Source organism: Talpa occidentalis, unplaced genomic scaffold, assembly GCF_014898055.3.
Source record: "Talpa occidentalis isolate TD23 unplaced genomic scaffold, MPIMG_talOcc4v2.1 talOcc4.3, whole genome shotgun sequence".
NCBI classification, from domain to species: domain Eukaryota; kingdom Metazoa; phylum Chordata; class Mammalia; order Eulipotyphla; family Talpidae; genus Talpa; species Talpa occidentalis.
In genome coordinates this window covers 26,868,812-26,883,602 of record NW_023603184.1, presented here as the reverse complement: position 1 = coordinate 26,883,602, position 14,791 = coordinate 26,868,812, and the positions used below count along the sequence as shown (strand labels likewise).

At 38.0% G+C, this 14,791-nt stretch overlaps 1 protein-coding gene across 1 annotated transcript; it reads left to right on the top strand.

Moving 5' to 3' along the window:
• On the top strand, window positions 1-14,334 carry LYVE1 (lymphatic vessel endothelial hyaluronan receptor 1). The gene is made up of 6 exons (XM_037522665.2): window positions 1-468; window positions 4,710-4,884; window positions 4,992-5,131; window positions 10,344-10,658; window positions 12,313-12,391; window positions 12,915-14,334. Exons 1-6 carry the CDS (start codon window positions 384-386, stop codon window positions 13,099-13,101), a joined length of 981 nt encoding a protein of 326 aa, XP_037378562.1. The 5' UTR covers window positions 1-383; the 3' UTR covers window positions 13,102-14,334.
• The last annotated feature ends 457 nt before the right edge of the window (window positions 14,335-14,791 follow it).

Below are 14,791 nucleotides of genomic sequence, written 5' to 3'. Positions count from 1 at the left end.
ACTAAGGATGAATGGTGTGAAAACTGAGCTGGGGGGAGGTGGGTGGTGGCAGAAAATATGGGAATTGGGAAATGTCACCAGGCCACACTGTGCTATCTGCCTTCCCCATTTGTGTGCTTTCTGAGTCAGCATCAGCTAAAATTTCCAGAAGGCCATCCACAAAATACAGGCTGGGCATTCAAGGGACGTCATTCATTTCCCCCAGTGACCTTGACAAGTCAGAAGCATGAAAGCAGGGAAATCCGGATGTCTCGGTTATGAAGTGGAACAGCGAGTGTGCCTCATCGTACTTCCAGAACTCTCCCTCATGACAGGTGACTATCTGCCTCGGTGACTGCCAGGGCCATCTGAAGTGCTTCTCCAGCTTTGAAGTAGTAGAAACAATGGCCAAGTGCTTCATTCTGGTATTGCTTCTTGCCTCCATCTGGACCACAAGGCTCCTGGTCCAAGGCTCTCTCCACAAAGAAGGTAGGTTTCTTACCAGATTTCCAACCTGAAAGGCAAGATCTTACAAACTTTTCTAAATCTACTTAGCCCTTGACTATGAATTTCTGGGAGTGGGGCAATCCTCAGTGTTAACAGAAGATCTGTTTTGTTAGTACTTCTCTGTCAGATATGTTTTGGTCATATTGCCAACTCCATCAACATAATTCACATTTACCTTTATGTTTTCTTGACTTTAATTTTTATTATGGGATTTTTTAAAGATATATTTATTTATTTATACAAGCACTGGGCACAGTCAGAAGTGCAGGAGGGTGAGAGAACCCGCCAGAGCCAGAGCGGGGTGCAGAGAAGGCAGAAGGACCGAAGTACACTGCTGAGGGGAGCAGTAGGTGGCAGGAGAGGTCCGCGCGCCATGGGATATTTTTAATGGAGACAGTTTGAAACAAAACAGTGAGGAGAGAACTTTTTTTTTAAGTGTTTCACTAAAGAAGCAAACCATGATTTTGAAAATTTTTAAGCAATCATTAATTCTGGGTAAAGTGACTGACTTTCACTAAATGTTGACTGGTCTTATATTTCTGGAAGTGTCAGTAAAATTATTTTTATTTTACTCTATTACCATGGATTGTATTTAGTTTTAATACAGGATGAATAGTAAATTAACTGGAGAACAATCTGTGAAAATATAGCTTATCCGGGCCTCCCCGGTGGCGCAGCGGTTGAGCGCTGGGTTGCGAAGCTGCCCGCGGCCTCTGCGGCGCCGGTTCGATCCCCGGCTGCTCCCCGGCCACCGGAGGAGGGTCCCACATGGCGTGCAGACCTCTCCTGCCGCCCGCTGCTCCCCTCAGCAGTGTACTTCGGTCCTTCTGCCTGCTCTGCTCCCCGCTCTGGCTCTGGTGAATTCTCTCACCCTCCCGCGCTTCTGACTGTACCCAGTGCATGTATAAACAAAACAAACAAACCAGCAAACAAATAAATAAAGCATGCCTCTATTAAAAAAAAAAAAAAAAAAAAAACATTAAAAAAAAAAAAAAAAAAAGAAAATATAGCTTATCCATCAGCTCCTTACCAAAACAATGATTTGATATGACTTCTGGGCTTTTGAGATGCCTCATTCTATGCTGCAGGCAAAAAAGCTGTATCCACAAATCATTCATTACAGTTTGAGCAAATGAAAATCTAAGCACCTTAAAAGGAAAACTGTGTGTTCCTGTGCTGGAAGATGCCCTGAGATATAAAATACGTTGGGATCAGACATCCAGACACCAAGAGTTGATTCATATGTTGTATATAATTTTAAAGGGAAGTTAGAAACACCCAAATGCCCAAAAATAGATGACTGGATCAAGAAGATGTGGTACATATATACCATGGAATATTACTCAGCATTCAAAAAAGATAAACACATGCAATTTGCAGCAACATGGATGGCACTGGAAGGGATCATGCTCAGTGAAATAAGCCAAAAAGAAAAAGAAAAATACCGGATGGTCTCACTCATAGCAGGAATCTAGAAAACTTAAATAAGGGACCAGGAAAATGAATAACTATAAGAAAGTGAAAATCAAAATCAACAAAAAACTATGAACCAGAGACACTTTTTGGGGGTGGGGGGCGGGAGGGGAGGGATTGGGGTCAGAATGGGGGGTTGCAATTGTATGGGGAATATAAAAATGAAATTTATTATAAAAAAAAAATAAAGGGAAGTTAGAGTTACATAGTTGTTTTTTCCTGCACTATTAGCACTGTTACTTTCAAACAAGTTTGGTCTTCTTTGAAACCCCCTACTCATTTTCCCCTGTAATGCCACCATTACTCAAACTATTTTGGAAACTGTTCTTTGACAATGACTTTATCACATTCTTTTGACCATCCACATGATGGCAAAATTTTACCTGGAAATTAATTTTTAGAACAGTCAAAGTTATTTAAAATCATGATTGGGGAAAACAAGGTGGCTAATGAAGGTGTATTTTTGAGGCCTATTATGTAGCAATATAGAAGTTAAGTACATACATAAAAATTCATTTAATCTTCTCAAGAAAGCATTTTATAGATCAGTGAGGCTGAATGATTTGCCTATTATAAAGATGGTAAATAATAATGCTTGGGTTTATATTTCTCTCTGATTCCTAAGCATAACTACTATGCATACTGTTACCTGACAAATCTTATAAAAGGAATTACTATAATACCCCGGGAATCTAATTCTCTATTTTTGCCCATAAATGATATAAGGCAGAATACGATTACTAATATTTGTTGACTACCTACCATAGACCCAGCCTCTGCTAAGTACAAGTTATCTAATTTCATTCTAACAAACATTCTATGAAGAAAATATAACCATTCCCATCTTACAAATAAGAATGCTTACTTGCCAAATATTCTACAGCCAATTAACAACAGAAGAAATGCAAACCCAGGACTATTCACCTGGAATAAGTCTATTGTTATTGTAAATAATAATATTTACAGTAAAAATGAGGTATGAGAGAATAACAAGACCACTTTATAGTGTAGTTAATAAATCTTCTCTGCAGAAATTCCCAAAGAAGTAGCCAGAGACCACTGAACAATAGCAAAAGCATGAGCTAAAAGAGCCAAATTTCAAGACAAATAGTGTTCAGAGTTCAGTGTGTGTGTGTGTGTGTGTGTGTGTGTGTGTGTGTGTGTTCATCTTCTCCCCACAGCAGAGCAGGAAAGAGAATAAAGTCCTAGCAAAGAATTAGGGTTTTAAGTCAGTCGTAATTGTGATTCTGCCCCCAACCTGCCACCTATGTCCTTGGACTCCATATTCTTAGGCTTGGGAAAGTTACTTAATTTCCCTGAGTCTCAAGTTTCTGTTAAAAAAAGACAGGGTCTGGCAAAGAGTAACAACAATGGATTATAGATGTCAAAATAATATTGATGTTAAATAATATTAGTATTAATATCCATATTGGTATAGGTAATTAGATTAGCATATACAGTCATAAGCAGTTGTTATGTCACAAAGTTGTATTGAGTGTTGGCTCTCTGGTCTCTTTTGGTGAAAGCAGTGCCTGGAAGCAAACAAGACCATCCACAAAAACTATGTATCATATCCATATCCTTCCTCCTTGTCCCCTGCTCAAAAGCACAGCATCGTCACTTGGAGGACTTAGAATAGGAAGTGGTCAAAGCATTTGACAGGGCTCCAATGCACAGATCTGCGTACAAGCAATTACTAGAAGACTGAAATGTCCTTTCATGGAGTTTTGTGGATGAAGTCAAAGCAGAATGGTAAAATTTCATAATTTCACTGAAGTTTATAAATCCCAGAACCTACTGGGTAGGGGTCAAAGAACTCAAATTCATTAGACTTTGAGTAAAATATTATTCACATCTTAATTGTTCAACTATCTCAGCTTTCTGAAGTTGGTAAATGATTAGCAAAGTAAAGCCAAAATGCTTTGAAGGTAACATACTGATAACATATTACCTGTGATGTATTGTGCACCTACTATGCAGCAGGTAATATGATAAGCATTTTTATTTTAATTAATTCACTTATCTCTCACTACCCCATATAAGGTACTATTCCTCCTTCAGTTTAAAAAAAAGAAAGACTGAACCCTAAAGAAATGAAGTAACTCTTGTAAGATCACAGAGCTAGCAAGCAACATAGGCTGGATTCAAATCTAGGTCTGACTAAGATTCTTCTTCCTTTATTAAGTCTTTTTGCCTTGCAAAGTCTACTGCTTCCATTCCTCCAGAACTTCTGAGTAAGTCTGCCCCACAATGGCTAGAGAAGACCTGGGACTGAGAGAACCCATATTCTGTTTTACCAAATGCAACATTTTTCATGCCATCTCAGAAATAGCGGTGTCCCCAGACCACACTGGTTTGGAGTATTGCTAATATTCTATTAACCAGAGCCCAAATTCTGTCTTTCTCAAAGTCTCAGACTCTTCATTTTATGGATTCCAAAATGGTTTGCAGCAACTGCATCATCTAGACCACACCCTGGGAATTTGCAGCCAAAGTCCCCATGTAATGAATAGGCACCTTAATGCAATAGGATATGATGGACTCAGATGTGGTAAGAAGTACAACCTGGATCAGAGCAAGCCTCCACCTAACCCAGCAGGATGTCCTTGTGAGAAATGCCCGGGCTATGTCATTTCTAAACCTCAATCCCAGCCACATGAATCTCTCTGCTGCATCAAGACAATACTGTTCTGCTAGGGGCTAAGAACAAAAATAGCAGTAAATTGAGTACCAATGTGATTCCTTTGCAGAACTTTCCATCTCAATACAATGCAGAATTAAGGGGGTCACGCTTGTGACAACCAAAAACACAGCTAAGCAGATGAATTTCACAGAAGCCACGGAGGCCTGTAGACTGCTGGGACTAACTTTGGCCAGCAAAGACCAGATTGAAGCAGCATGGAAGTATGGCTTTGAGACTTGCAGGTAAGAAACAGCTGGATTCACTGACACTGCTGGAACCCTTTTAGCTCTCTGTTCTTGTTTAGCTATAGAGATTAATATATCCATTCAAATGTGTACTCCTTTTACAGCTACGGATGGGTGGAAGATAAGTTCTTGGTCATCTCTAGGATTTCTGCAAACCCCAAGTGTGGGAAGAATGGAGTAGGTGTCCTGATGTGGAGAACCCCAATCAGCAAGAAGTCCACTGCCTACTGTCACAACTCATCTGGTGAGTCAGATCTGTAGCCTCTCCATGTGGCACATTTCTGTAGCTTTATCACCTGTCAGAGAAGAGTAACCCTAAGCAGCAGCAAAAGCAACCGTGACAATGGCCATTCAACCCTCCCCAAAACTGCCTCTGTGACAAGCCAAGAGGGGATGATGTGCTGCTCAGAAGGAAAAGTTAGGGAAATTATGACTGAATGGCAACATAAGGATAGAGCACCCCAGAAGTCTTCAATGCCTCCCCACCTCCATCTTATAAGATAAACAGGAAGAAGAGAAGGAAACATCCAATATGGACAAAGCAGTGTACCAAATTATCTCACTGAACTCTGGCAATCTCCCTGTGAGGCATGCTTTATTATCCATATTTTGCAGATGAGAAAACTTAGCTCAGAGGATGTAAGTACATTTGCCTAAAGTCTCATTGCTATAAAGATTCAAACACAGGTCTAACTCTGAATCCATGTTCTTTCCATCACCTCACATTCCTCTGCAGGAGAGAAATCCAGATGCTATATCTGACATTTTAAGAACATCTTCATTTTATGAAAGAAGACATTGAAACTAGAAATTAGAACTGACTCATTCATGGTCATGCACTAGTCCTTTCTACTTTGCTTGGAGACCTCAGTCACCTTTGCCCAAATGATTTACCTTAGAAACTGCTCAGAAAATTTTTCTTTTGCTAAAAACTTGCTCTAAGTCATAAGAACCTCTCTCTAAATTATTACTGTTCATACATACTCATAAAGCTAACTTTCTAAAGCTTCAATGACTGAGCAATCACACAAAAGGATAAATATAAAATCATTCTCTAAGATCCAAGAGATTAATCATTCAACAGCAGCATTATGTTGCTCCAGGGCAACCTTGATCTAAGTAGCTCCTTCAACTAGGGGGCTTTAGTGTAGGAAAGGCCCTCAAAGATAATTTGTCCAATTCCTTACTTCATGGATGAAACTACTATAGCTCAGAATAGAGGTTTGGCTTATTCAAACTCTACAGATAGTCAAAGGTAGAACATGAAACTTCCTCCAACAATTTTTTCATCATACTGTTTCTCTCATCTGCCTCTTTAGCACATCTTCAGCTGGGGAATTGGTAATCAACATGTTTGTCAAATAGCTTGGCTTTATAACTGAGTAGCCTTCCTGCCAGTTGTCAGTGTGATTATATGACTGATACCCAGCCCCCTGGACTAAACAAAAAGATTTACATGTTTCCTCAGAGTTTCATTTAAGTCACATTTTCATCCCCTGTATTTCCTGTATATTTAAAGATAGGTCTAGAGGTTTGATTAGACTGAGGTTCAATATTTCTGGCAAAAAATAGATGTACCTGAATCACATCACAACAAAAGACACTTAGTCAGTCTGTCCCACTATTAATACACTAAAGTTGATCATTTGAGTAAGATGGTGAACACCAGACCCCTCTAAATAAAATCATCAAGATATGCTTTCCCTTTGCAAGGAACAGGTAATCTCTAGTGTAATATTCTGACACCATGCAAATGCCTAACCTCCAACTATCCGTTATCTTGTAATTTAAGCAGCCATTATTGATTCTTATAGGAATTGCTTATTACATGAGGGGCTGCAAAATGATGATTTTTCTAAATCTTTTCTTCCTTCTACATTTATTTACTGACATTCTTTGCTAAATAAGAATCTCTCTCTCTCTCTCTCTCTCTCTCTCTCTCTTTCTCTCTCTCACACACACACACCACACTTCCTCCCTTCTTTTTATATCACCATTTTTACTTTTTTATAATCAATTTTATAATTACTAATCCTTTATTCTTTTTGATGCTCAAATTGTCCCAAATTTGACAAACAGCAGCCCCCTTCTAGTTGACTTTTGTACTCTTTATCCTATAAATATTTGAGTAATTCCTTGCTTTCTGACAAAATAACATGTTTAACTTCATTTTATGCTTTCTTTGTTCCAGACATGAAATCAGTCATTTACTTCTCCAAGGAGCCCTGTTCCTTTCCTGTCCTTTCTTCCTCCCTTTTTTCTTCCCATTTTCTTTCCCTTCACTTGCCTTTCATTTCCTTTTTAATGTAGAATGCTAATTAGGAAACAGATCCGGGTGCAAAATGTTCTTATTACTGCTAGGAGTTTTATTGTTTCTCCAACTTCTTTGGTAGACAACCAAAAATATTTATATTATGAATTTGTACTGATATTTTCAACTCAAATTTAACAATTCAAGTTTTTTCATATTTTACCTTATATTTGCATCTCTTTTCTCTTACATGGAAAATCTTATTTCCCAATAAATAACATATTTTCTTATCTCACAATAGTTTCCAAATTATAAAGCCATCATTATTAGGAAAAATAAGTCTCGTAGTGGAAGATCATAAAGGACCTTATAGCTCATAGAGTAGAGGCAGTCACTGAAGGATTTTAAGGAAGGACAATTTGCACTTTTGTAAGATCATTCAACTGAAGTATAAGCAAACAGAAGAGGAATAACACTAAAAATTAAATGTCAAAGAACTGTGTGCAAATGTGACTTGAAAAAATTTGCTACTCTATGTGGTTATAGTACCACTTTGAAATAAACTAGATTCATCTGATTCTGTTTACTATCTTTATGAGGGTCAGAGTTACCCTAACTCATTCTATTACTACTCCTAAACCTACCCTGTTTCTTTGTTTCTATAACTCCATTTTTTTTATAACTATTATTGTGAAATCTGAGAATCAGAATAACCCTAACCCCATCCTAAACCTTATCCTAATTGTCTTTCTTATGGCTACCTGTATGAGCTTTGGAGATCAGACCAAAGTGCTTTTAATCTTTGATGTACACCATCTGCTTCATGCTGTTCCCTCTGCCACAATGCCCATCTCCTCACCACCCAACTCCTCTCTGTTCAAATCGCAAATGCTATTTTCTCAGGGAACCTTCCTTTACTCTTGAACTCCAACCACACTCTATGTTCAGTATCTTCCAGAGTACTTATATTTATCATTTGAAAGGAAAAGTGCCAACACTTCCAGGTGAGATACACTGCCCCTCGACCGGTTAGGAACCACGGGACCAGATTGCTGTTCCTCTCTCACTCTGTCGCCTTTCTAGATGCATTTAATGAAGAGAAAGGCAAAGGATACTAATTCTTAGACATTACATATTGTCCTCATGTACTACACTAGGCCCAACATATTATCTATCTCATAGTCCTTGAATGATAGACCAGTTTATCATTTCTACTTTCCAGGAGAAATGATTCATGCTTAGAGTGTACCATGAGGTGGCCACGGTCATGAAGGGAAAGAGCCAGGATTTAAATCATAAGCTACTTCCAAGTAGCACCTTCCATGATGATTACCTCATGTCAATAACATACCAGGCTCAGGGTGGGACCTGGACATCAATATCTTTTTAAAGTTCCCCCAAATATTTCTAACCTAGAGCCAGGGTTGGGAATCACTTTCCCCTAGAAGATCTCTAAGATCTAAGTTTTAAAATTCCAGATTCTTCTGGATTCTGGTATTTCTATGCAATTACAATAATATTCTTTGCTCTTGAATTGCACTCTCTTTCCTCTACATTCAGTCCTCCCCATACCTCTGCTTAAAACCCTGTTACTCATTGACTCCACAGCCTGAGATGACTCCCTCTTTCTGAATATGATATAAACTATGAAGTCTTTTATATATAAAACTGGGATATATGAGGGTTTTTGTATATCAGTGGGGACATTTGTGGACTCCCATTGATAATTCCCTCTCCACAGAATAAACTCCAAATTCTTTAACATAGCAATTATGAATCTCAATATTCTGGCACCAACCTATCTTCCCAGTCTTATCTCCTATTTGCAATCTTTCATTCCTCCAATCATACACACCCCTACACTCCAGTCACATTACATTCCTAGTCATATTTATGACATACCTACACCTTCAAATTTCTAGATTCTTGGATCATGCTATTCCTAGTGACTGAGATATTGTATTCTATTCCTCTTCTATACTAGATAAGCTGCTACTCTCTTCTAGTCATGCCTACCTTTTTATTTATTAAGCTGAGTTCATTCAATTTCAGGTTCTTGAATTTCCTGTTTTCTTTACTTGAAACATTCTTGTCCTAGATCTTCAATGACTGACTACTTTTTATTATTCAGGTCTTAGGTGTCACCTCCCCACAGAGACTTTCTCTTATCACCCTATCTAGAGTATGTGTCCCTTACTTTCCACCATATCAGTTTAATCCTTATCCTGTGTTTACTTTTCTTCTCAACATTTATCATCTTCTGAAATGCCTGGATTTTTCTTTTTGTTACTATTTTCATTCTTCAAATGGCACCTATGTTCCCTTATAAGCAGGGATTTTGTACTACTAGCATCTAGAACTATACCTGAGTTGGTACTTAGTAAATATTTGTTGAACGAATGCACTAATCTTCCATACCTTGCAGCTCATTAGTGAGCTCCCCCACTCTTATCAAAATATTTCTGTGCTCCTGGAAGTAGGAACCACCTTATTTGTCTCTATACTTTTAGTGCCCAACACAGTATTTTGTGCTCAGTTTGTCTTTTCCCCAATACTAAAAAAAATTTCATTATGAGGAAAGAACTTAGCGTATGCTAAAAGATGAGAAATGTAGCTAAAAATATAGGGCAGAGAAGGTCAAGGATGATGTCTATTTGAATAGAGGCCTTTTCAAAGTAAAGTGAATAGTGTAACATGCATGTGTTCTCAGAAATACTCATCACCTTGATTGGTAATTTATTCAATTCTCAAAAATGAATGGAACAACTTTTTGTTCATAATATTCTAGCTGCTGCAACCCACTGCCATAAGTAACTAGTGATATTAAGTAGATGCAAATTCAAATTACAATATATTGCATATACTATTTGCTAGCAAGCTGGCCTAAGAGATGTTCAATCTGAGACCTGCAGGAGAAATAAGAGTTAGCTAAATAACGAGGAGATAGAGTCTTACAGGTGAAGAAAGCATACTGGTCAAAGGTATTGGTGTGGGAAAAAGCATCTCAAAGAACTGAAATAATTTCAGTATAGCAGGAAGATTGAGAAAAACACTGATCAGATGAAGGGAACCTTGTTAACTGCGGCCAGATCATGAAGGACCTTATAGGCCATAGAGTAGAGGTGGTCACTGAAGGACTTTAGGGAAGGACAATTTGCACTTTTGTAAGATCATTCAACTTGTTATTTTTCCCCTCTGCCAACAGATACGTGGATTAACTCATGTTATCCAGAAATTACCACCACCCAAGATCCCATACTTGACACTCAAACTGCAACATATGCAACAGAAATGACTGTCAGTGACAGCACATATGTCACATCATCTACGGATGGACCTTACTCTACCAGACAAACTCCTTCTTCTACCCCTAATCCTACTCTGGCTTCTACTTCCGCTCCACGGAAAAGAAAAGTAATTTGTATAACAGAAGTTTTAATGGAAACTACTACCATATCTGCTGACACAGAATCAGATATTGAAAATCAAGGAGTCAAGCATAAAACTGATGGGTTTGGAGGTAAGAGCTCTCTGTATGTGTGTAACAGAAAACACAGAAATTTTCCTAGCTCTGGCCTCCCCACTGGCACAGCGGACCTCTCCTGTCTCGCCCGCTGCTCCCCTCAGCAGTGTATTTCGGTCCTTCTGCCTGTTCCACTCCGTGCTCTGTCTCTGGTGGATTCTCTCACCCTCCCACACCTCTGGCCTGTACCCCAGTGCTTGTATAAATAAATAAATCTTTAAAAAATAGAAAGAAAGAAATTTTCCTAGCTCCAGATTTGGTGCTCAGGACCTGTCAAATACAAATAAAAGCTTAATGCAAACTCAACTTTTATAAAATTATGGAACTTGAAGGCTCAAAAGAAACATTAAAAATGCTAAAAGAGCTTCCCTTTTAAAACTCAAAGACATTAAAAAATACAGCAGCTTCTCTAATAGCCTCATTTCATTCAATGTCACTTTGTTATAATGTTGATGAGGAAAGCAACCGGTTCCCTGCTAGAGCCACTGTCTGTGTAGTTTGCAGGTTTCTCCCCATGTCAGAGTGGGTTTTCTCTGGGTACTTTGGTTTCCTACCATATCCCAAGCATATGTATGTTAGGTTCACTGGCATATCTAAATTGTCCCAATCTGTGTGCGTGTGTACCCTGCAATGAAAGGGTATTCTGTCTGGAGTTGGGTCTCTCTTTGTATCCTGAGCTGCCAGAATAGGCTCCAGTGACCAGCAACGTTGCATGGGAATAAACAGATTAAAAAATGAATGAATGAATGCAAATTATTATTTAATATTAGAAGAATCTGGGACTTTATTCAGAAATTTGATGGTTTTTTAAGACCAGAAATATGCCATAGGAACTTAACTCTTATTTATGTCAATTAACATGCAGTAAAATTGGTTGTGTTAGATGTCCTTTCTCTTAGTTGTAGTTCCAAGAAACTGATGACATTAAGTGATGACTTACTATAAATTATATCTATTAATATCTAGTTCTTTTTGAAAAACATCGGATGGTTTCACTCATAGGAGGAATATAGAGGAACCAAATAAGGGATCAGGGAAAAAAGTAATTATAATAACTTAAAAATCAAAAACAACAGGCAACTATAAATCAGAGACATTCTGCAGGGGAGGAGGAGGGAGAAGGATCAAAACAGAGGTGGGAAGAGGATAAGGGACTATGGTGATAGCGTATGAGTGAATTGGTGGTGGGAATTTCACAGGACTATACCTGAGAGGAGAAAGCACACATTGTACAAAAATGAAGGATGATGTAAATTATATATTAAATAAAAAAATTTTCTTTAAAAAAATCTAGTTCTTTTTAAAATACATACCTTAAATGCCTATGATTAGAAAGTTTGTTTTCCTATATAAAAGTAAGGCTATTACACTTAATTAACTCCAAACTTATCTCAAGGCCACAGAGAGGAAATGGATTGTGACAGACATACTGTAACTTACTACAGTCGGGCAAGGCCAGTGATTCTGTAGAAAAGAAGCAAAGCAGCAGAGGTGGTTCCAACATCATAAGCAGCTTCTGTGAAGTCACAGAGAAGGCTTTTTTCCCATATTCTTTTGAGCCAATCATGTGCAAAGGTGAACTGTTAAACTTGCTGTGTAGTGCACAATGTCTAAGGGAAGCACCAACAGGCCTTGTCTCTGTTTCCTCCAGGTGTTCCCACGACCCTCCTGGTGCTTGCACTCCTCTTCTTTGCTGCTGCAGCTGGTCTTGCAGTTTGCTACGTCAAAAGGTGGGCTTGTTGGATTAGCCTTGTCATCTTTGTCCTATCTCTATCTTGTGTTTTTTTGGTTGGTATTGGCATTTTCTTGGTCAGAATGGAGATGAGAGTCCTTGTAGACTATAATGTTCTCCCTCATCTCACCACTCTTCCTTACCACACAGTCTTTCCCATGATTTCAGCATGTCATTGAGTATATTTCATTCAGCTTTTAACTATAGATCAATGGTTGCCCTTTGAAAATCAAGAAACAAAGATGTACATGCTTTATTTGATTTTTTTAGTCTTTGCTTTGTTGGGAGGATTGTAAGGTCAGCCAAAAGTTTGGTCTATGAACTTTCTGTACCATCTAAATGAATCCATTAATGTGAGGATGTATTCATGCATTTGAGCGTGCATGAAATAAAGTTGTGTGGAGTTCTGTAGTAAAGCTCCCAATGTACTGTACCAAAATGTGGCATCACAAATATAGTGTTATCTAGTTATACGTGCTACAAAGAAGTTTTTCACTTTAATTTTATGTTTATGACTACAGGTATGTGACGGCCTTCCCTTTTAAAAACAAGAATCAGCAGAAGGAAATGATTGAAACCAAAGTTGTGAAGGAGGAGAAGACTGATGATAGCAACCCTAACGAGGAATCAAAGAAAAATGATAAAAAGCCAGAAGAAATCAAGAGTACACCCAAAACTACAGTTCGATGCCTGGAAGCTGAAGTTTAGGTGAGAAAGAAATGAGAGGACACATCTGAGGCTGATTTCTTTCCTGCTACATATACTGGCCCCAGATGGGGAAACTAAAAGGACTATAGAACCAAACAAGGAAATCCAGCCTTGGCTCCTAACTGGAATCAGCTCAGGGCTACCTTCAGGAATTCACCAAATGGAATTCCACTCCTTTTACTACAATCCTTAATGGGTCTAACCCTTCCCTCTCCAAAGCATCCCACAGTACTTCTAGTCTAGTTTTGTCCTAAAGATATCCCACTGGGAGAAAAGAGCTTTGCAAAGTTCAAAGACCTAAGACAGCTTCAGAACACATGTGCAAAGAGATTTCTAGGCCTACTGAGAAAAGGTGAGTTGAGAGCCAAGAAATTGCCAGAACCCAGGTTTTCCTTCCCAACTCCACAGCCAGATTCTTTCTTCAGCTATGAAAAGGAAATACTTATACCATCTGGCATGTCCACCTAAGTCAGGCAGGAACAAAAAAGGGAAAGGTTTAGCAACTGAAGGCAATAGAGATTCCCATGACTTGAGACCTAACTCTAGAAATCCAAAATAAATAGAGAAAAAGAATGAGGCTCAGAATATTGACAACAGATTGTCATTAGAGACTGAAAATACAGAGAGGGTCAAAGTATTCATCTCTGAAAAATTTCATTTGGAATCACTTTTTAGAATATAGCACACAATTTTCTCTCCTGCTGCTGGTATTTTCTCTAAAGAATATACTTTCATAAGAAAACAAAAATTTTCTTTTAAATTTCTATTTTTATCTGAGTTACAGAAATTATTACTGAAGAAACTACTGTGTTAAAAGCAATAAAATTTAACAAATGTTTTCTGACTATCTACTATATGTCAGATCTTGTGTAAGGTATTATGTTCTGTAATTGAATGTTATTCATAAGAAATGCATATAGTAGAATGTTGTATGAAGCTAATTTTTTTTTAGTTTTGATATCCCTCAGTTACCCACTTCCAAAACTAATATTTTTTTTTTTGCTGAGACTAATCTGCTCATTATTTTCTCTTAATAGCAACCGTTATAACCTTAATTTATTATTAACATATCCTAAAAAGTACATTATTACCTCTATAAAACACACATTTTTAAAGTGCCATTAGCAAATGTTTCACTAGCTCTCCTTTTTCCAGCAAGAAGAGCCCGAAAGGTGCAGAAATTTTTGTGATGAAAAAAAATAAAAGCATTTAGAAAATTTCTTTGCTCTCTTATCTACATATGTATTACACATTTCACCCTTGAACAAGAATGTTTGAACTACTAGTTTCACTTACACATGGATTTTTTTCTATCCATGAGTTCTTTATTCACAGATTCAACTAACCATCGGACACAGGTTAGCTGAATCCACAGACACAAACACAGGACTAGCTAAAAGGGCCTTGCGCATCTGTAGATTTTGACATGGAGATGGTAGTGTGGGGAGGAGGGCATCCTGAAACCAATTCATAAGGATACCAGAGGAGAACTATAGCTAAGGTTTTAGGGAGTCAAATGTTATGTGAGAATTTTCAACTATGCAGGGGTCATACTCCTAACCCACACGTTGTTTAGAGGTCAACTTAATCTGTTGTTTGCAAATATAAGAGAGACAACTTTGGTGCTTGAAAAACAAACATATGTAAACCCAATAGTACATACATGACTATATGGGACTGTTCTTGATTC